Below are 22,706 nucleotides of genomic sequence, written 5' to 3' on the forward strand. Positions count from 1 at the left end.
GGGTAGATCAATTTTTAATTTTCTGAGGCACCTCCACACTGTTTTCCAGAGCGGCTGCACCAGTTTGCATTCCCACCAACAGTGCAAGAGGAGAACCAAAGCCATTTTTAAATGCAGTTTCATCCTTTCTTGATGAATCAGCCAGTCCAGTAGATCTTACAGTACCTTCAGAGTCAGCATTATGAAAATTACCTACTGTGTACTGTAGATCCACAGAGAGCAGCTCAGTAAAAGTTTAGAATGAATAAATGCCAGAAACAAGAATATCCACCGTATGGGGCCTTTCTGTGTTCATTTTTAGACGATTGTCATTTTTAAAATGTAGGAGTCTAATCGGATTTATTAGGTGTCATGAATATCAGGCCGGGAATTGGAGCAGAAAGTGGCTCACCAGAGAAATATATCTTATTATGACCTGACAGTAATGGTCAACAAGTCGTTGTTACATTCGCAGTTGTTTGTATCGTAATACAGCCAGGAATTCCCAAGGAAATCAGTTCTTTTTCTTTTCCATTTCTTCTGTAGCTCTGTCAGACAGAACAAAACCCAGTGGTAAACCAAATGTCTGAATCCGTGAAACAGCTTGATGAAACGCTGTAATAAGATAAATTATGATGTGCCAGATACTTTCTTCTGTACAGTTCTTAAAATCGAAACATACCTAAGGACAGAAAGCCTTTCGGATGTAGCTCTCCAGAGACAATTATTTTCTTTTCAAAACAGCTAGTGTCATTCTGGTACTGATCAGACTGACTTTTCTAGCTTCATATAAACATGTATCCTCCCTGTCCTCTGAGAAATGGTGAGTGTCTGTCTTCTTGCCTTCACAGTGGAAGGGACAGCCAACATTACCTGGATGATGTGTTATAGTGGACGGCATGGTTACTTAAAAGCTAGCTTTTAATCCACTGCATTGAGCCTGACCTAATGTAGCATATGCAGGTTGGCACAGAGAGCACGGGCAAGGGACATTAAGAAACGCTGTGCTATAATCTCCCCTACCAGTATTCCCCACAATGGAACTTGTAAAAAACAGTTTGTACGACACGCCGATGGTGTTTTCTGCCCTTTTTGTTTGAGAATTTGAACATTGCAGGTTAACTTACAAAGTAGACTGTAACAAGGGCAAGATAAACATATGTAGCGCTATATATTTAGTTAAAATAGTGAGGGATGCCTGGGTGGCTCAGTTGATTAAGTGTCTAACTTTAGCTCAGGTCATAATCTTACAGTTCTTGGGTTAGAGCCCTGTGTCAGGCTCTACTGACAGCCCAGAGCCTGAAGCCTGCTTCAGATTCTGTGTCTCGCTTTCTCTGCCCCTCCCTCACTTGTGTTTCTCTCTCTCTCTCTCTCTCTCTCTCTACCTCTGTCTCTCTCTGTCTCTCTCTCTCAGAAATAAATAAACATTAAAAAAATTGTTTAATAAAATAGCAAAACCCTTACCGTATTTCTTTACCGGGGCTTGGGGGAGATTTGGGGTAGAACTTCAACTTGCTAACATTCAGTTAGGCCCAGGTTTGACATTTAGAAGTGACAGTTTGAGAGAGTGATGGTGCCCCTGCCCATGGAGGAAGCAACATCTATAGCATTCAGTGTGATCAGGGACTTGGCCCTTTAGTGAAATGTCGAATAGAGGTGAATTCGACTTATTTTATCATGGGGTCAAATTCTAGCCAAATGCTGTGGATATGAGACTGAGATGGGAAAACTCAGGTTCTCCTTCTGATGTCATTGCCCCGGAAGATGTGGTCTTTGCACCGGGTGCATGGAGTTGACCAGACGAGGCGTTTGGGTCCCAGCCAGATTCTTTGGTTAACTGTAGGTTTGTACAAACTTAACCTGGTCATCTCATCTGTAGCGCTAAGGATGATCCGTGGTCATGTTTCACTCTACTTCTTGAGGTTAATAGGATTGTAGGATCAAAGTAAAAAGATGTTATAAAGAGCATATGTTTGTGCTCACACTCTGGACAATTTGTCCAGTATGTAACCAACTTTAACCTTTATAAGACTTTACTCACCTGATTTACTCTTGTTTTCAGGCTACAACTGAGGTGGAAATTAAGAAGAAAGGCCCTGGATCTCTCTTAGTTTCCATGGACCAACTGGCCTCCTATGGACGGAAGGACAGAATCAACAGTATATTGAGTGTTGTTACAAATACACTAGTAGAAGGTATGTGCCCTTGATGTCAGCCCAGACCACCAAGATAAAATTACGTCCTGTGCACGATAAATATAATCCCTGTCCCTTGGCCTGACTTTTGCAAAAATTGACTCTGAACTTTAGGAATAGTCTACTTGTTATGGAAACCAGCATCCCATGTCTGCATGCAGAGAATCAAATAAGGACTTCAAAGCTGCTGCCAGCATTGTATACAGATAGATAAGAAGTATGAAGGAATGACATTTAAGAGTGAGCTAGCAGATCTCAAGAAGACTGTAATTGTCACGAGGGGCCAGCAGGGTGATATGAGGCACGAAGGATATAGACTGAAGTGTGAAGATACGAAATAATGGAACCCCCCTCCTGCCCTCTACCCCAAAACATACCTTCCTCTTTTCCTTTTTAGCACCCTACAACCCTTTTGCTTTTCCCTGAAGGACTGATGTACTGTGCATTTTGATTGCACCTAATTCTGCCTCTCATCAAACACCCCCACATACCCATAAATATATTTGATGTGTGAATAGGTAAGCTGAAACCCCTCTTATTCCGGCGCTCTGTGCCACAGGAAAAGAGCAGCCGCTGTTGAATCATAGCCTATCTGCAGGAGTGTTGCTGTCAGTGCCTGAACTTCGTATTAGGTGGCTCCTCCGTGACACAGCCTGGCCCGCTGAGGAATGTCAGGATTTTCCATTACACCACAGCCCCCCAGCGGGTGTCCCATCTGTCCGGTTGTGGTCTGTATTCTAGGCTCCCCTTTGTTTCGTCAGATGTAGATTCCGTAACTGGGTTTTCTCTCACAAGATTCTGACTGATCCTGCATGAATCCTCTTCTTTTGATTCATGTTGCTTTAGCTGAGCTGTCCCACTGTAGATCCAGAATATTCTTGAAGCCTCAGACTGCTGTTCTTCAGAGTTCAAACCCCCAGGCTAACCCCACAATACCCAGAGCCCCTCCTTTTTTTTTTTTTTTTTTTTTAAACGTTTTATTTATTTTTGAGACAGAGAGAGACAGAGCATGAACGGGGGAGGGGCAGAGAGAGAGAGAGACACAGAATTGGAAACAGGCTCCAGGCTCTGAGCCATCAGCCCAGAGCCCGACGCGGGGCTCGAACTCACGGACCGTGAGATCATGACCTGAGTTGAAGTCGGACGCCCAACCGATTGAGCCACCCAGGCGCCCCAGCCCCTCCTTTTGTAAGGAGAGTCAGAATTTCCTGGTGTCCTTGGAACAAGTTATTTTTTGAGTCATTTAAGCCCAATACCACTTCTACTCAGAGAAAAAGAGTTCAGCAGGGGCGTCTGTGGTAAAGGGAGAACCCCCAGAAAGAAAAACTCTTCGAGTGTTTCCCTTCTCACATGTGAGCAAGGAGTTAGACTATACCTAGACTAATCTTGAGACTGTATCAAGCCAAAAAGAGTATTGAATTGACTATTACCAGCTGCCTCCACACTTCATTTATGTCTGTTTTCTTTAATTCTCATTGAGGTCATTGTCTGAGAGAGCATCTTTAAACTTTGTGGTTTATACTTTGAGATTATAGGTAAATAACTGCAGAGCATAAGAATTGCAAGCTAAGGGGCTCCTCCCGGGTGGCTCAGTCTGTTAAGTGTCTGACTCTTGATTTCAGCTCAAGTCATGATTTCACACTTCACGAGATCAAGCCCCACGTCAGGCTCTGCACTGACAGCATGGAGCCTGCTTGGGAATCTCTCTCTCTCCCTCCCTCCCTCCCTCCCCCTCCCTCTCCCTCTCTCTCTCTCTCTCTCTCTCTCTCTCTCAAAATTAGTAAATAAACTTAAAAAAAATTCCAATCTAAGAAACACTAGCTTAAGAACCTTGGCTAATTTTATTCTTCACTTGGAGACAAGAATGGGATTTCTCTGGGAATCTGTGGAAGTTGAGAAAGACAAATGAACCCCCTCCAACAGGCATATTTTATTACTGGCAAAGACGTCAGAACAGCAGAACTGTTGGTGTAGAGCAACAATTCTGTAGTTGATTACTACAGTGGCCTAGCGCAGGGTCTAGTCAAGGTCAATGCTCAAGAAATGTTTGTGGGGCTGAACCTTGCTGTGCTTGGTCGGTGCTGCGGGCTTCCTGTCAGAGGCCTTGGTGCTTCCATTCCTCTACGGAGTTGGATAGAAACACTGGAGTGGTAGCTCTGCCTTTTTCTTCTCCTTTTTCTTCCTCTTCTCCCTGTGCTCTTCCTTCCCTTCCTGTTCTGCTATACTCATTCTCCACCCTCCACCCACCAGCACACACATGATAAAAAAATAGACGCAGGGGTAGCTCAGGGGAGAGAGACAGTCATAGTTGTGTTCCTGAGTAGGAAGCCGTCCCAGCTTTTTCTCCCTTTTCTAAGTCCTAATGCTCACATAGCCTTTCACTGCTCAGACATTCCACTGTCCCCTCCCCTAGTATTCAACTCGCTTTGTTAAAGCCGAGGAGACAGAACCGCTATAAGCAAAGAACAATGAATGGCTGGAACTGAAGAATTTGAGAGGGAGTTGAAGGGCATTAAGAAACTCCATTCCTGGGGCACCTGGGTGGCGCAGTCGGTTAAGCGTCCGACTTCAGCCGGGTCACGATCTCGCGGTCCGTGAGTTCGAGCCCCGCGTCAGGCTCTGGGCTGATGGCTCGGAGCCTGGAGCCTGTTTCCGATTCTGTGTCTCCCTCTCTCTCTGCCCCTCCCCCGTTCATGCTCTGTCTCTCTCTGTCCCAAAAATAAATAAAAAACGTTGAAAAAAAAAAATTAAAAAAAAAAAGAAACTCCATTCCTATTTCACCGCTGGCCCCTCTGTGTTTAATGATTGCTACAGCATTAAAAGCCAGCGTTGAATGAATAATTATTCCTGCTTCTCAGGCCTTCAGTTCAGAAACTCTGACATTATTTTAATTTTTGGATTACCAAACCAAAGAAGCAGGCTTCTACCTACCGATGGCTTAGAAACCACAGTGGAGCATTCCAGAATCATGTAAATAATGAGAAAATCCTGCCTGCTGTGTGTCACACCTAGCCCGTTGGCAGACATGCTCACGCGGATCCAGTAAAGTCAGCAGAATTCACAGTCAGCAGAGCCATCAGCTTGGGGATATTTCAGAGGACTGGGGGTAGGGTGTGGGCAGAGAGCAGTACGGTCTCACTTCTCAAAGCAGCGAGGCTGTGGGAGGCGGGGAGACCGTTGGCGAAGTAAGAATGAAGACGTGATGATAGTTGGCATTCTTGGTTCTCAGGTAAAACAGGTTCAGAAACTCCTTATAGAGGCAACTGGCCATAGCTGTTGCTGCCATGATTCGTTGATTCACTCTTTTGTTCAACTGACAGGCAGCATCCATACGATTGCTTATTTGCTATCCGCCTTTCCTGGTGTGGCTGTAAGCTCTTTGAGGACGGGGACTCTTGTTCACCAGCGAATTCCCAGTGCCTCGTATGCTGTAGGTGCTGAAACATTGTTGAATTGGACTGAGAGAAGCCCTGCCTTCAGAAACCTCACAGTCTGCTAACCCCACCATCTTGGTGGAATTGTGAGGCCCTCTCTGAAAACACCTCCCAGTGCGCCTGAGGTTGAGACTACGGTAACCCCTCTGAAAATGTACAGCAGCAAAGTACGGGGAACCCCACAAACCTTTGGCTATCTCGTCTTCCCCCAGACCAGATTCTTAGCCGTGTCGGGCACGTGGGGCCAGTAACAGTTTACAAGGTTGCACGTCACTCTCTAAACCTTTACGTTCACCTAATTGATCTTTTCTAGCTCGTAAAGTTCCACGTTGTATTACTGTTTGTGGAACGGAAAAGATCATCCTGAGATCTTACCTGAGACAATGTGGATGTGATCCCTAGTATCCCTGTAGGAATCTCCTTCATGCCCCGTAGGGTAGGGAAACCCCTCTTCAGTATCTGGCAAAGACTGGGAGCCTAGTGCACTCTACAACAGTACAATTGTATCTCCTGTCAGAAACGTGAACAGTCGCTGCCTCAACCTCCACGTGCCAGTGAACAGCAGACATTTGGAGAAGGGAGGAGATTAAAAAAAGGAACGGAACCAAATTTCCAAATATGTCCTATAAGAATTTATGGAAATAAGAGAACCTTTTCATTTTCTTTTTTTGGTTAGAAAACTAAATTTACCTTGGGAAGGGAGGGAGTTCTATGAGGAAGAAGCCAAAGCAAATTTTCTTCACAGACTTCCTTTCCCACGCAGACTCCCACGTGGCGCTTACTGTGGCCCTTAAATCTGAAAAACCAAGGCAACCATTTTCTTAGCAACCAGGGAGCCAATCAAAAACCCAACCCAAGCACCCCATCTGAAATAAAGCCATCACCATGGGTACCATCCAGCTGGTTGGCAAAAGGGAAAGTAGACTAATTTCAGGCAGCCATCTTGTTCTTGGTGAAATGTTGGGAAACTTTTATTCATTCCCTGAGTGATTTGATTTTGTCAGCAGAATTGCGTTGGGGTGTGGGATGGATGCGGTTATATCCAACCCGTGGAACCAAGACCTGGCCTCTAAGGATTATCATGCTGATGGGTTTTCAAAACTACGTCTCTTAAAGAACATCCTCCTAGATCAAGGTCCTTGGGCGATTGTAATCCAAGCTGTTCTAATTCCTACTTAACTTGAGGAGGGCTTTGTTACCCAGGGCCTCCTGCCTAGAATGTTGTGGCTGCCAGCTGAATGGCTCTCTGCCTTTATGTCTAATGGTCCTTTTTCATCTTCATTTTGTGATGACCCTAGAGGTCATCTTGGTCCGGTGATATTCCATCCGTGTCTATCAGAGTCCCAGGATCCTGGGGAAGTGCCTCAGGGAAGGAAGAAGTCCATCGGGCTGAGCTTCAACTAGAGGAGTTCCTGGTTTATCTGTGTCATATATTGGGGGCCACATAAGATCTTGTTTGAGACCAACCAGTTCTGTTTCTAAAAGAGAAAGAAGACAAGAAAAAGGAAAGGGGAAAGAGATGGAGGAAGGAAGGATGAAAACAGAGAAGGGAATGATGAGGGTGAGAAAGGACAAAAGGGCCAGCGAGAAGGAGAAAAGAAGAGAGGGGGGACGAGAGAGAGGAAGGGAGGGAAGCGGGGAAAGGAGTGGGACTCCCATGCCCAACTCGGTCGTGAATTGTGAACTCATTGACTTGCGCTTCTGCGGGAACGTAAGAGACACACTGCACATAGTAGCCCGGCGGCCAGTGCTGCTTCTTTTCTGCTGCAAAGATAATAATAATAGCAAATGCTTCTCACTGTATGCCAGGGTGTTCCAAGGCACTTTATATATATCTTAGCTCATTTAATTCAGCAGATTGAAGTAATGTACTCAGGTTCCCACAGTTAGCAGTGTCTGAGCTGCTATTTGCACCCAGGTATGTCTGCTTTCAGAGTCTATGCTTTTGATTGCTTCTCTGGTAATAATTTAGTGATACGACGTATAGTGTAATACCTGCCATTTATTGAGGACTTGCCTTGTGCCAGGCACTGTGCTGCCTGCTTTACGTCCATCAACTCATGCAGTCAGTGGATGAGGATTACAGGACTCGTGTTGTCCTATAGCCTGTATAGTGTCATTTCAGATGAGGCAACAGAAGAACAGGAATCGGTAACTTGCCTGACATCACACGTTGTGAGTGTTGAAGCCAGTTGGACCAGGGAGTCAGACTCCAAAGGCCAAGCCCCTAACCAGAATGCTGTGCTCCCCAAATGGATGGATCACACTCTAATTTACAGCTAGATGTTGTTAACAACGAAATGACCCGGTATTTCCCATGCCTCCTCTTTGCCTTCAAGAGAAATGAAATGGAAGCGGGAGGACCGCACAGTTAGGGCAGTCAGCACTCAAACCATCTTTCTTCTCGTGGTTCAAAGCAGCGATTACCTTAATGAGTCAGTGAGGAGGAGTAGTGGCTCTTTGAAACCCTCTTTGTTTTCTCACCGTGATCGAGGGCCACCTTTGTTCTTTACTCACTACAGAACTGGAAGAGTCTCAGAGAAAGTGCCCACCGTGCTGGTACAAATTCGCCAATACTTTCCTCATCTGGGAGTGCCACCCCTACTGGATAAAACTGAAAGAGATTGTGAACTTGATCGTTATGGACCCTTTTGTGGACTTGGCCATCACCATCTGCATTGTCCTGAATACCCTGTTTATGGCAATGGAGCATCATCCTATGACACCGCAATTTGAACACGTCTTGGCTGTAGGAAACCTGGTAAGATGGAACGTTCTCTCCTGATTTTATGATCTGAACATGTTTTGCCTGTAGGACATCTTTTTCTGATACTGGAAGCTGGAGCTTAGTTGAAAAGAAAGTAATAGTTAATTGGAAGACAAATGCTTCCACATATGGCGCAGCCCCAGCCACTTCTGCTCACTGTTGTGATCCCGTGGCTGTTTCCTCTTTCTGCAGAACTTTCAAGACGTCATTTAGGAGCTGTTGGCAGAAACCCAGGCATGGTGACAGAATGGGAGGCATGGTGCAGTGGGTTGGTTTTGGCAACCTGAGCCAAGGACTTGGGGAGTTTTTTTCTCATTCCCTTTCTCACATTGCTGCCTGCAGTGTTCCAGCACACCACTTCCCCTTTCACCTTCAGTAGCAGGTGCCACAAAATATAGGGGAGCTCTTTTGGTGCATTAAACGTAACTATAAATTTGCCTGCACTGTCATACCTTAATTACCCATATGGGGCCCATCTCGGGGAAACTTTTAATTCCAGGCTGGTTTTCCCCTCCTGTCCAACTTCTGGGCTCTAGTCCAGTTTCCACCGTTAGTTGATCTGTGCCAGATTTACTTTCATGTTAGCTTAAGTCATATATTTAACTTATTACATTATTTAGAAGATAAGAATGAGTTGGTTGTTTTTTGTTTTTTGTTTTTTAATAGGTGACACAGTGTATTCTAAAGTCAAATAGTTGTGATTTGGGGATTGTCTGTTTTATTTCTGTAGTCCAAAAATCAGGAGTTGATTGAATTTTGATAGATGGGAAAGAATTAGTTGGAAAGGATCCTCTAGATCTCCTGGGCTTCATTATTCCTTAGGAGTTTCACCACAAGCAAGTCAAATCTAATTGTTGCCATTTAACTTGAGTACGATCTCTGCCTGATGTCTGTCTGTGTCTCTCTCTGTCTCTCTGTCTCTCTGTCTCTCTCTCTCTCTCTCTCTCTCTCTCTCTCACACACACACACACACACACACACACACACAGTTTTTACATTAAGTCCAAATAAGCTATTAAAGTGTTATAAAATCATTTTGAGTTCTGATTATGAAAACACATGTGACAAAGGAGACCCTTTATCTGGTTAGTCCTTGCAGCCCATCATGTTCCCTGGTACACATCCAAGATAATTCTGTGGTCTTTCTACTCTGCATGTCTGAGTTAGGGATCCTTGCATCAGGCTCTGCACTGGGCGTAGAGCCTGCTTAGGATTCTCTCTCTCTCCCTCTCTCTCTCTCTCTGTCCCTCCCCCGCTCATGCTCCCTCCCTGTCTGTCTCTCTCCTCTCTCTCTCTCTCTCTCTCTCTCTCTCTCTCTCTCTCAAAATAAATAATAAAAGCAAATAAAATTTAAAAAATAAAAAAAAGTAATTCTTCATACGTCAAACAGTTACAATTTATTTTTACCCAAACCCCAAATATTGGCAGTACACTAGGTTGAAATAACATGCTTGCCGACCTCTGTCATGGGCATTTCCCCCAGGCCTCTGGATGCCATTCATCCCATTGAAAGGCAGCAATGTGTCATTGTTGATTTTCTCTTAGGAACCAGAGTTCCCACAGTATAAATATTCCATGGTCAGTTAGCCAGTGCTTACTGTGGAGCATTTCCCGTGTGTTCACCAGAACCAGTGGTGAATTCAGTCTCTATTTAGCGTGTGAAGCAGGCTGCCATTTCTATGTAGAGAAACCTTCCATGGGTTTATGCCGAGGGTAAAACATATGTCAGGGATCGATTAGCTGCCCTCACTTAGAGTGATGTTCCCTCTGTAGATACTTAGCGCGCACGGTGAACTTTGATTTTTGCTTCGCTGGATCTCTTCAGGGAAGATTCTCTTTCAGTTTTAGAATACCGCATCTTCAATTTAGAAAAGTGGGGAACCATGGAAAAGTACAGGGACGTAAAACCTTGCGGGCCATGCATCCATTTTGATTTCTATCACGCCATTCTGTTTTGCTATTGCTATACATTCATTGAGTCTCTTTCCCAACAGCATCTGTAATCTAAGTATTTTTCACTATTTTCAATTCTGTCTTCAGACTACATCTTCAAAGTTTTCCTTAAACTCCTTCGTTTGTAAAATTGGTAACCAGGTAGTTGCAAGGACTAATTTATTACGAGTTTAAAACCCATTACGTTAAAGTCCTCCTCTAAAATCATAATATTCAGTAAGAGTGGGGTGTTACATGGTTAGCTTAGAATGAGGGTACAGCTCTTGTCGAGACTGGCATTCATGGGATTTTACTTTCTTACCACGTGTGATGTTATTAAGTCCTGTGGGAGGCCGAAGGCACTGGGAAACACAGGGTGCTCTGAAGGGTAGAAAAGTGGGAGTCAGGTAACTCAGGGAACAAGTCGTTCTCATACCCAGTAAGCTCTCAATCCAAACAGTTATTATGTCATTGATTATCACATTTAAAAAATCAAAAGGAAGCACGAAACTGTCCAGCAAGGATATATATATTCCTTGAGGATACATTCACCCAATAGAATTTTATGCAACTTCGTAGCAACATGGACTGAGTTGTGGTAAGTGAAAAACAAGACCCAAGGTATTATGTACTCTATGATTTTGCAATTCTGTCAAAATATACACACATTGGGAGAAAAAAAAAAAAACAGAAAGGGAATACATAAAACTGATAGTTGTGTGTAAGATGGAGACTCTAGTTTTTTCCTGTATTTTGCACACTTGTGACAATGTTCTGTTGCTTTTACAATTTAAAATAAGAAACCCTGCAGCGTGTGTCTAAGTTTGATAAGACACATAATATCAAATCAGGGATACTGTATTTTTTAATATAATTATAACTCAATTAATGATTTTTTTTTTAAGGCAAATGTCCCAAGCACAAACATTCAAAATGACTGCTGACCCTTTAGAAGGAGTCCCCTATGTGGTATTCCTATTACTTAAAATCATTTTGTTTTTTTAATGTTTATTTATTTTTGAGAGAGAGAGAGACAGAGTGCGAGCGGGAGAGGGACAGAAAGAGAGGGAGACACAGAATCTGAAGCAGGCTCCAGGCTCCGAGCTGTCGGCACAGAGCCCGATGCGGGGCTTGAACTCACAAACTGTGAGATCGTGACCTGTGCTGAAGTTGGACCCTTAACTGACTGAGCCACCCAGGCACCCCTGCTTAAAATCGTTTTTTAAATGCATTCTTGTACAGTGTAATTTGGGTGGTTCTGGTAATGACGATGTAAACATTGGGACTGAGTGCTTGATTCACGAGGGAGACAAGACTATCCTTTATCATGTGGTATAGCCCTGGGACGTTGAAGGATTGGTGTCCTCAGATGCACAATTTAGCAAGGCTGGGTCTTGAGGCTTCTTGGACATGTATTCAAAGATAATGATAAAGGCATTCTCTTTCTATTATTTCTTTTTCTTACCCCCTGCCTTCCCCCTCTTTAGGTTTTCACTGGAATTTTCACAGCGGAAATGTTCCTGAAGCTCATAGCCATGGATCCCTACTATTATTTCCAAGAAGGTTGGAACATTTTTGACGGATTTATTGTGTCCCTCAGTTTAATGGAACTGAGTCTAGCAGACGTGGAGGGGCTCTCGGTGCTGCGATCTTTCCGATTGGTATTCCATGTTTCTCCAACTTCTTTTTACATTTCCTGTCTTGTACCTACTAAAAAAATTTTCCACAAGTTAGTCTGATGATTAAAAGAATCCTTAGCTATATTCCGCTCACAATTCCAGTTGGCGATTTATTGGCTTAGATTCTAAAATCTTGAAAATTTTTCTGCTAAACGCCTAATATAGAAGTTAGTTTTTAATTTCAATTAACAAACAGAAATCCATTTTAGGAAGTTCCTCAGAAAATAATGGTTAATCTGACAGATGAAAAAGAAAGACTCTCAAGGACTATTCTGAGGTCTAAGTTGGATTTGGTAATAAATCTGTTTCTTCGTCTGAACTCTCCCCGAAATGGCAAGGATTTCTCCTTGTTCAAAGATGTGTCTCATTTCTTCTGTCATGGTGACCCCTTCCAGAAAATGAGAATGAAATAATTTTTAAAACTATATTGAAATTAATGGTTGAACATTCAGGTTTTTTCCTTAACACTAGCTGAGAAAGATTCTGTAATATATTTGAAGAAGTTAATGTTAAAATTACTAAAATGACTCTGACAGAATAGTTAATGATGTCCTCGAAAGAGCTTCCCATAAACATAGGCATAAGTGATGTCCTGATTAAGTCCCTTAAGAAGCTGAGTTACTTTGAGGGTATCCCACTCAAACAAAGCATCAGAACTGGGGGGCTTAGGTTTTTCTCTTCCCATTGGAAAAAATTACCTAAGCACCTGTAACTGGAAGGATTTCAGGTTTTTTTCATCAGGATACTCAGCATATTTAAGAAGGAAGATTGGAATAAAATGGAACTATTTACAAAACAGAGGTCTCACTCAGTCCAGGTCACACATAGCATCTGCCCGGTTTCTGGAACCTCTGCTTACTAGTCTGTGGTTAGGATCCAGCCCACAGTAGACTTTTTGAAAATAGTTCTTATTATCTGGAATATGAGATGAAGGAATAAGAGAAGCCACCTTAGCACTAATATTCCTAATAATTAAAAAGCCAGTCAGAAAGGGAAAAAATGTGAATGACCCAGATAGTCACACGGAGAAACACCTGGTGGCTCTTGAGCTCTCAGATGAGACTCAAGCTTTGAAAGGAAAAAAAATGTCCCAATCAGCACAGTTGCCTTCTACCAGAATTCCTCTTATCTCATGTGTTAGTCATTAACTCATGATGTCTGGAAATGATCTCATTATTATCATTTCATTCATGGCCTTTCTTCATTATACTTCTCAGACTATTAGCTAAGACTTGTAAATCATTCCTTATAAAACACAGAAACTTCATGATTGCAGATAACAGAAGTTCTGTCCTCTGAATTAATATCATTAGAGTCCGTTCTCATAAGATGTTTGATATATGTGGAACTGCCCCTACTCGGATGTTGTGCTTTTCCTCCAAATTATTCCAAGTATATCACAAAGTTCCATATCAGCCATTGGTTATTTGTTATTTTTTGGCAGACAAAAAGAGAGATTTTAGAATTTTTAAATACATGTTTTTTAAGAAGAGACAGATGACTTATTTCCACTGTGCCTACTATTTTGATCTTTTGCTTCACTAAAAATCACACTTTCCTTGATATGTTCCTTGAGGAGTCAAGGCAAAATCAGTAGGAAAAGGATATGTTCATGAATGGGTTTTTAAAAAGTGGACTGACCCAGGGACCAATACAGGGGGCTAGAGGCAGTAATCTTGGTTCCTAGTTCTAAATCTTTCACTTACTCTGAAGTTTGTCCATTTTCCCCATCTATGCCTCATGTTCTCCCACTGTAGTCTAAAACAGTTAGAGAGTCCTGGGAACTTCCCAAGGGTGCTCAATAAATTGAAGCTGATCTTACTGACATTATATGTTCTTATTTTAGCCATGTGGTAAGAAAATGGATTCAGTGTCATCTGATTTTTGTTTGGGTTCTTTCCCCCTTAGCTCCGAGTGTTCAAACTGGCCAAATCCTGGCCCACCCTGAACATGCTGATCAAGATCATTGGAAATTCAGTGGGTGCCCTGGGCAACCTGACCCTGGTGCTGGCCATCATTGTCTTCATCTTCGCCGTGGTGGGGATGCAACTGTTTGGAAAGAGCTACAAAGAGTGTGTCTGCAAGATCAACCAGGACTGTCAGCTCCCTCGCTGGCACATGAATGACTTTTTCCATTCCTTCCTCATTGTCTTTCGAGTGTTGTGCGGGGAGTGGATCGAGACCATGTGGGACTGCATGGAAGTGGCAGGCCAGGCCATGTGCCTGATTGTCTTCATGATGGTCATGGTTATTGGCAACTTGGTGGTTAGTACTAACTTGTAGAATTTTTCGTTTTTTGCCCCGAGCGTCTTACACCAGTGGGCTTGGTCCTACTACATTCCATATCTGTGCTAGTTTTTATTCTTTCTTGGCCCAAGAACCCTAAGGTGCAAATGAAGGAAAGGAGACTGCTCCTGAGTCATAAGCCCCACAACCTGTCAACCCTTTTTCATAGTTGTGGAAACCAAACTCCGCAAAGTTAAGTGACTTTTCCAAAGTCACACAACTGGTGAATGTCAGGGCTTATATTAGATCCTAGACTACAAAGTCTTTGCTCTTTCTACTACAAAAGTTTCCCTCACTTAAATTAGAATTTCTCAGCTTGACACTGTTGACACTTTGGGTTAGATCATTCTTTGTTGTGGGATTGTCCCATAGATTGTCGAAGTTTAGCAGCATCCCTGACCCCTACCTTCCACCGGCCCGTAGCGCCCCACAGCCTAAGCGGTGACAACCAAAAATGTCTCCAGACATTGCCAGCTGTCTCCTTGGAGGCAAAATTACCCTCCCCTGTGAACCACTGGTCTAAAACAACTGAGGGTTTTATCTCACTTGTATAAATGGCAAGTCACGTTTTTGCCTTATTCTGATCTGTCTGCTGTCTTTTGCCTCTGTAAATAGAATATTCACCAACAGAGATTTTGACACCATCTTTCTCCAAGAATGATCTGAGGACTAGCCGCAGTGAGATCACTTTAGAGTATGTTAGAAATGCAGACGCTTAGGCCTCACCCCAGAACTACTGAATCAGAATCTGCATTTCTAACAAGTGATTTCCCCAGGTGATTCACCTGCTCACTAAAGTTTAAGAAGTACTGATCTTGCAGATCAGGCCCAATCCCACTCGCAAGTATAGAGCGAGAGGGACCGAAAGAAGGCAGACCCGGATGATCCCCCATCGGCTCATCCAGAGCAGCTCTCTCCCTTCTTGTGCCACAGAGAAGCGTGCCAGTAGAGGCTTCCCGCTCAGCAGCCTCTGAACCGGCCGTGCCACCCTATTCCCTCCTATGACATGTGACAGCGGACACCATGGTGTGTCTGTAATCCCTCCCTTTCCTCACTCCCGACCACCTTTCCCTCAGTCCTGCTCCCTCTGGCCTTCCCACTCCTTCAGTGAACTCAGCTGTTGCCTCCTGGTACATAGTGGAATCCACATTTGTCAGTGCTGACCTCGCTGCCCTTTCTCCCTCCTCCTATTCTCAGTTGTCTCAACACCATCTCCCCATGACTCTCTACAGATACCTGAGCACATGACCAAATCCAGTATTATTTCCGCTTCTGATGACACCTTTCCAGGTTCCCCTTTGCTCAGGCCTTCTGCCCACCTAGTCTCTAGGAATCTATAACTGTAAGTCTCTTCTGACTCTCTTCCCTCCCTTCCCAGTAATTATCTGATGCCTTTCATACATCTCTCTTCCTGGTATTTCCAAGATCTGACCCATCCTTTCCATTCCATTCCTGTAACCCGTTCAATATTTCTAAAAGTCTGAAGATCGCAGACACCCAGGTTTCACTCATTAAAAAAGACTTGAGTCCCAGGCCCTACACCAGATCTCCTGAATCAGAATCTTTCAGGTGAGGCCAAGGAAAGGAAATATGTATTTTTTCATGCATCCCACCCCAGGAGATTTTGATGCCTGCTAAGGTTTGAGATTACGATAGCCTAATCCAGACCCTTATTAACTCATACAAGTGACACTCTAACGCCTGGTCCATCCCCACCCCCACTCCCGTATGTTGCTGGTAGGAATGGTTTGCTCAGATTTCTGTCATTTTTATTCCTTTACTCAAAGACCAGTAGGGGATCCAGTTAAATAAAATTCAGATCCCTCAGGCTGGCCTTCAAAGCCCCCTCCAAATCACCCCCATTTTACCAACCATATTCCTTTGTAATTCTACAAATGGCCCAAATAATTTGCATACATATAATTCATTTATTGTTTCCATCCCTCCCACTCTACACGTATTGTCATCTCTACCTAAAATGTATGCCTTACTCTTCTTCAGAAGTATGACAAAGTAAGGGCCAAGTCTAAATCAAGAAGTGAACACCTCTCCCAATATTTAAAGTAAGTCTTAATAAAAATAAATTAATTAATCTTAATATCCAGTGTGGTAAAATAGGATATTCAAACATAAATAAAAGCTTGCATCTGAGGGCTGGACACTTAGATATCCAACAGAATGCAAAAGTCACCATCACTGTCTTATTAAAGTATTTTATTTTGATAAATGTTAGGAAACTAAGCTAGGCTCTCCAAACCTAGCTGTTTTTCTAATGTGGGTTCTGCAGGCGAATACATAGCATCTGTGCCCTCCTTGACCCTCCCAATAAGCCATGTCCATTTTTTTTCTTCTGTTTGGGGGAATTTTCTTCCAAAATGGGTACAGCTTTTGCTTTTTCTGATTACAAGAAAAGTCTTATATTTGGGGGTACATAGGTATGTATGTAAAACTATAAAAGAACCAAGAGAAGAGGTGCTCAACTTGCATTACAGTCAAAACGAAACAAACTGCCCACTTGGTGGAAAAGAGTATGGAGGGTCCTCAAAAAATTAAAAATAGATCTATCATATGATCCAGTAATTCAACTGCTGGGTATTTACCCAAAGAAAACAAAAACACTAATTAGAAAAGATACCTTCACCCCTATGTTTATTGCAGCATTATTTACAATAGTCAAGATACAGAAATAACCCAAGTATCCATCCATAGATGAATGGATAAAGGTGTCGTATTTGTATACAATGGAATATTACTCAGCCGTAAAAAGAGAATGAAATCTTGTCATTTGCAACAACATGGATGGAGCCAGAGAGGATTATGCTAAACGAAACAAGTCAGAGAAAGATAAATACCATTTAATTTCACTCATAGGTGGAATTTAAGAGACAAAACAAATGAACAGAAGAAAAAACACAACAGGCTCTTAAATGTAGACAACTGTTGCCGGCGGGGAGGTGGGGGGAATGGGTGAAATAAAGAGGATTGAGAGTACGCTTATTGTGATGAGCACTGAGTAACGTGTAGAATTGTTGAATAGTACACCTGCAACTAATATAATACTATGTTAATTACACTTCAGTAAAAGAACTTTTTTAAATGCCCACTTAGTTGACATGAGCGCTTAAAACAGTAAGTGGGTCAAACCGAACACAACAGAAACTCTTTGTGCCTGTCACATGAGTCTGTGGGCTTCCAGTCTGTAATCCTAGTCTAGTAGATAACTTTACCTAATACCGTCTGCATTCACTCTCCTTTTCCCTAATGCCACTGGTACAGGTGCTGAACCTGTTTCTGGCCTTGCTCCTGAGCTCCTTCAGCGCAGACAATCTGGCAGCCACAGACGACGACGGGGAAATGAACAACCTACAGATCTCAGTAATCCGGATCAAGAAGGGGGTGGCTTGGGCCAAACTCAAAGTGCACGCCTTCATGCAGGCCCACTTTAAGCAGCGTGAGGCCGATGAAGTGAAGCCCCTGGACGAGCTGTATGAAAAGAAGGCCAACTGCATCGCCAACCACACCGGTGCAGACATCCACCGGAATGGTGACTTCCAGAAGAATGGCAATGGCACAACCAGTGGCATTGGCAGCAGCGTGGAGAAGTATATCATTGACGAGGACCACATGTCCTTCATCAACAATCCCAACTTGACCGTGCGGGTGCCCATTGCTGTGGGCGAGTCTGATTTTGAGAACCTCAACACAGAGGATGTGAGCAGCGAGTCGGATCCTGAAGGCAGCAAAGATGTAAGGTCCCAGCCTAAAACCCAACCTTGACTCCGTGTGAGAACCAGCAGGGTTCTGTCAGCTCCCAGGACTGGTTCGGATGTGGGCTTGGGAGAGAGATTGTGGAATGGCCAAGTAGGTTTGAGAACCAACCCTAATGCCCATTGTCATTCTAGGCCTTCCCTAAGTGACCTAGGTCCCTGAGGTGCTCCTAGATCTGTCTCCATTGCTGCTGGATCATCTCGGTCAGTGGCTGGAGCAAACCCTGGAGGACGTCCCTGCCATTAATCTGAGCTGTAGCACTGAGACCAACCAATAGTCACATTTTGTTGAGGGCAGATCACTGTAATTTGTGAGCGGCTTTAATGTTCTACCCAATCCTGACAGAAGTTTTGAGGGCCATCTGGTAATTGTGTGCCCCCCGTGAGCGGGATGATGCAGAGTCTGTAGTAAGAATTGGGAAGAATTCCAGCTGGTTCAGTCTGGAGCAGTCAGTGTGGAGTGGAAGCATCGCTGCAGCGTTCTCCAGCTCTCTTTCCTTTGCAAATCTAGAAACTGGATGATACTAGCTCCTCTGAAGGAAGCACCATCGATATCAAACCTGAAGTAGAAGAAGTCCCAGTGGAACAGCCCGAGGAATACTTGGATCCAGACGCCTGCTTCACAGAAGGTGAAAGGGGGCAAGGGCAGCGGTGGGCATGTGGCACTTCGTGCTGGTCCCAGATTTCTGCCAGGGTCGGTGGTTGGGTAAGGGTGGGGACTCTGTGGCCATTTTCAAGAACTTTGTTCCCCGCTTCATCATCTTGAGGGAGGTTGAGATTGTTTCCATTGATTCTTACCTATTCTCAAGTCTCTGTTCTCAAGCACTGAATTGTCCATTTTCTCTCGGCACCAGCCCAAAAACTTCCATTAGAAAGGTATGTTCCGTCACGGCTGTGCGTGCCTCCTGATTCCCCTTTTCTCCTCCTTCTCACTGCTTCTTTATAGGACATCTTCCCAACTCCAGAGGGCCCTGCCCTACTAGCCTTGCAGCATAGCTCCAGCCCTGCCACCCTCCATGTCTGAATCAGACATTCTGGCTCAGCCCCAGTACTCCCAGCTGTGTGGTAGGGGCCTGGGAGACCGAGCAGGGGGCAGGTCTGGGCGGGGCTCGCTCCCACGGTCTGACCCACCTCTCCCGCTGGTGCCAGGTTGCGTCCAACGATTCAAATGCTGCCAGGTCAACATCGAAGAGGGGCTGGGCAAGTCTTGGTGGATCCTGCGGAAAACCTGCTTTCTCATTGTGGAGCACAACTGGTTTGAGACCTTCATCATCTTCATGATTCTGCTCAGCAGTGGCGCCCTGGTGAGTCCAGGGGAGAAGGCAGGGAAGGACGGGCTGGGGAAGGCTTCGTAGGGACTAGCAGACCAGACCGGAGGGGGCCCAGGCCCCATTCCTCTGGGAGCACCGACGGCTGCGGCCCCAAGGATAAGGGTCTGCCAGAGTGCTTTGGGCTGGTGTTTTGAGCCGTTGGGATTAGAATTCACTTGTCCACGTCTGCATTTCTTTACACTCCGCACGATCCCTCTCACATCTAAGACCCCCTCTCTATCAGGATGAGAGCACAAACTGCCAAGGACCTTCACTGCTTCGTTTGCCCCGTTCTGAGCGGCTTCCTAAAATGAACTTCCCCTTTTCACCTTACACCCCAACTATCTTGTTCTTGACTTTCCAGTCACCCGTCTTCCCTCACACCCAGCTGGATCTGGAGAACCCTGGCATTAGCAAATACCTGAAGGAGCCAGGTCTCTGGTATAAAGGATATTTATATTCCCGTCGCTGTAAGTGCTCATCATTAATCCAGGAGACACACACAGGCTCCCCCCCTGCTGGAACTAATTATCTTGGCCTTTGCTTTCATTTTAGCTGGATTATAACTGTGGATATCTGGACAGGATCAGGTGTGAGAGAGCCGTTTCCCAGTTGGGTAGATTTGAGGACAGTAAGGACTTAGAGACGCTACACATTTTCCTTCTTTGAGTTAAGGGAAAGCTGAAAAATATAGAACTTTGAAGTGCTTTTAAAGAAGGCAGGCACAGGGCACCTGGGTGGCTCAGTCAGTTAAGCGTCCAACTTCGGCTCAGGTCATGATCTCACGGTTCGTGAGTTCGAGCCCCGTGTCGGGCCCTGTGCTGCCAGTGCAGAGCCTGCTTGGGATTCTCTCTCCCTCTCTCTCTGCCCCTCCCCCTACCTCTCTTTCTCTCTCTCAAAATCAACTGGAAGAAAAAAAAAAACATAGCAAAGTGAAGCCACAGCTAAAATGTCTGAGAAAAGACAAGAATGGGGTTAAAGTGGGACTTCAGAGGGAGGGCCTAGAGCCTCCAGTGACAGGAAGCTCAGTCTTGCACATCTCTCGTGTACTGGGTGACAGAACGGATCTCTGCACAGGGAGGTGAGGGGGACGTTGACATGGAAGCCTTTGAGGTTTTCATAGAGCAGACGGGGTCTATTTGTACCCAGACCCTGAAAAGGACTTTGGGCCCCTAACCGCTGCCCCCACTGCCCCGTAAAGAAACTGGAATATCTGATGTCCTTGTGCCTCCATGTTAGAAATGTATCTGCAGGCAGCCCGATTGTGTCCTTCCTTCCAGAACTGTCCGGAGCGGGACCTCCCGTTGCACGACTCGGGACTTTTGTGCCACTTGTAGCTTTCTCTCGTGCTTCAGGACTCCCTCTTCCCCCTCTCTGCAGCCCACCACCCCACTCGTGGGAATGATCATACCTTCATGTCAGGGAATTCCCTCGTTCAGGGACTCCAGGGAGAAAGATTTTCTTCGCCTGGGCGTCTCCCAGCCCTGTGACCTTCCCCCTATATCAGTGGCATCCAGGGCTGAAAGGAGAAAAGATTTTGTCATACAGACAGAGAGAGCATTGGCAAGGACACGGAGAAGCCGGAACCCGCATACGCTGCCCGAGGAAACCTAGAACGGCGCGGCCACTCTGGAACGCTGGTTGGCAGTCCCTCAAAACCTGACACCTCCGGTCCCCTGTCAGCCGGAAGTTCCACACCTGGGCCTTGTACCCTAGGGAAACGAAGACAGGTCCACATAAAAACTTACCGCATGCACGTTCACAGCAGCACTACGCACAATAGCCAGAAAGCAGACACACGGCGTCCGTCAGTGATGAGGGTAGACCAAGCACGATAGAGCCACACCATGGGGTATTCTCCATCCACGACAAGAATTGCAGTCGTGACGCCTGCTGCAGCGCGTGGCGTAAGAAGCCTGTCACCGAGGGCCACATATCGTATGACTGCGTCCATGTGAAGTGTCTGGAATGGGCAGATCTGAAGAGAGAAGGTAGCCTAGTGGCTGCTTGGACTAGCGGGAGACAGGGAGGCTAGAAGGTGGCGGCGGGAGGGTGTGGGGTTTCTTTTAAGAAGCCCCGTGGGGCCGGGCAGTGGGGCGAGAGAGACAGGAAGGCGATGACGATGACGACAGGCCGGCCTCAGGCCGAGGAGCTGCCGGGGCAGTGGGGGGCCTTCCGGTGTCACGTGCAGCCTTCAGGCACGTCAGGCAGCTGCTGCTTCTCTTTCAGGCCTTCGAGGACATCTACATTGAGCAGAGAAAGACCATCCGTACCATCCTGGAGTATGCCGACAAAGTCTTCACCTACATCTTCATCCTGGAGATGTTGCTCAAGTGGACAGCCTACGGCTTCGTCAAGTTCTTCACCAACGCCTGGTGCTGGCTGGACTTCCTCATCGTGGCTGTACGTGTCCTGCTTTCTACTTCCCACCCCTCCCAGCAGGAAAACAAAAACAGGGATGCTCCTCCCTCCAATGGCCACGGTTGCCTGGGGACGTAGATGTCGGACAGGATGTAGCCGTAGGTTTGGGTACAGTTCCTTTCAGGGCACTCAGATCTTGACTTTGGGAGAGGGAGCGCTGAAGCCCCTACGTTTGCTCCAGGGACTAACCACCTAGCTCTTCGCTCTGGTGGTTTGGCTTCAGAGGGTCAGAGATTAGGAATGGGGGGAGGAATCACTGGTGTCCGCGCCCCTTGCTGTTAGGCTGGGAACAGGAAGGTTCTTGCCCCACACCAGCAGGACGTCCTCTTTCTGGTGCCAGGAGAGGGGCGAGGATGAGGTGGGTGCTGCTGGGGTACAGGTCGGCGGGGTCGGGGGGAGGGTCTCGGCAGGCTCTCCCACTCACCATTCCTATGGACGCTCCCGTCAACTCAAGGCTTGTACCAGACTCCTCTGAACCAGTCAGTCTATCCAGAAGAGACAGAGTTCACACCAGAATACCCCGCCCTCTTCCCACACGTTGCCATTTCCACAGTGGTGCTCAAACTTAAAAGAATCCTTTTTTCCTCCAGGTTCCAAGACCGTCTCTCCAAGGCTTGGTGGCCTCTGATCATCTGCAAGGCTTGGTGCCCATTACCTCCTGTGTTGTTTTTCAGGGTGGGAGCTGCATCATCTGTAACTATTTCTCACCCCCTCCTCCCCAGCCCTTGTTCCTTGTTGGCGCTTCTAACCATGATGAATGCTTCTTATTCTGTGTAATCACTGAAGCTCTTTTCTTCTAGCCGATCAGCATTTGAAAGAAAGGGTGAATGGGAATTTCAGGACCAGGGCCTATGGAGAATTCACTTCCTGCTGAGGGCTAAGTGCCAAGAAAGTGGAGTGTTTGGAGGCTGGCTTGGCACATTTAGAATATAGGTT

At 45.5% G+C, this 22,706-nt stretch overlaps 1 protein-coding gene across 2 annotated transcripts in view; it reads left to right on the forward strand.

Moving 5' to 3' along the window:
* The window catches only part of SCN8A (sodium voltage-gated channel alpha subunit 8), a 119,195-nt gene that overhangs the window by 71,175 nt on the left and 25,314 nt on the right, over positions 1 to 22,706 (forward strand). For both annotated transcript variants that reach the window (XM_042946586.1, XM_042946587.1), the window contains exons 12-19: positions 2,042 to 2,174; positions 8,131 to 8,369; positions 11,795 to 11,968; positions 13,895 to 14,251; positions 17,549 to 18,019; positions 18,551 to 18,668; positions 19,189 to 19,343; positions 21,579 to 21,752. In XM_042946586.1, coding sequence (XP_042802520.1) covers positions 2,042 to 2,174; positions 8,131 to 8,369; positions 11,795 to 11,968; positions 13,895 to 14,251; positions 17,549 to 18,019; positions 18,551 to 18,668; positions 19,189 to 19,343; positions 21,579 to 21,752 — 1,821 coding nt within the window. The remainder of the gene's footprint in view (positions 1 to 2,041; positions 2,175 to 8,130; positions 8,370 to 11,794; positions 11,969 to 13,894; positions 14,252 to 17,548; positions 18,020 to 18,550; positions 18,669 to 19,188; positions 19,344 to 21,578; positions 21,753 to 22,706) is intronic.

The sequence above is a fragment of the Panthera leo genome, chromosome B4 (assembly GCF_018350215.1).
Source record: "Panthera leo isolate Ple1 chromosome B4, P.leo_Ple1_pat1.1, whole genome shotgun sequence".
NCBI classification, from domain to species: Eukaryota; Metazoa; Chordata; class Mammalia; order Carnivora; family Felidae; genus Panthera; species Panthera leo.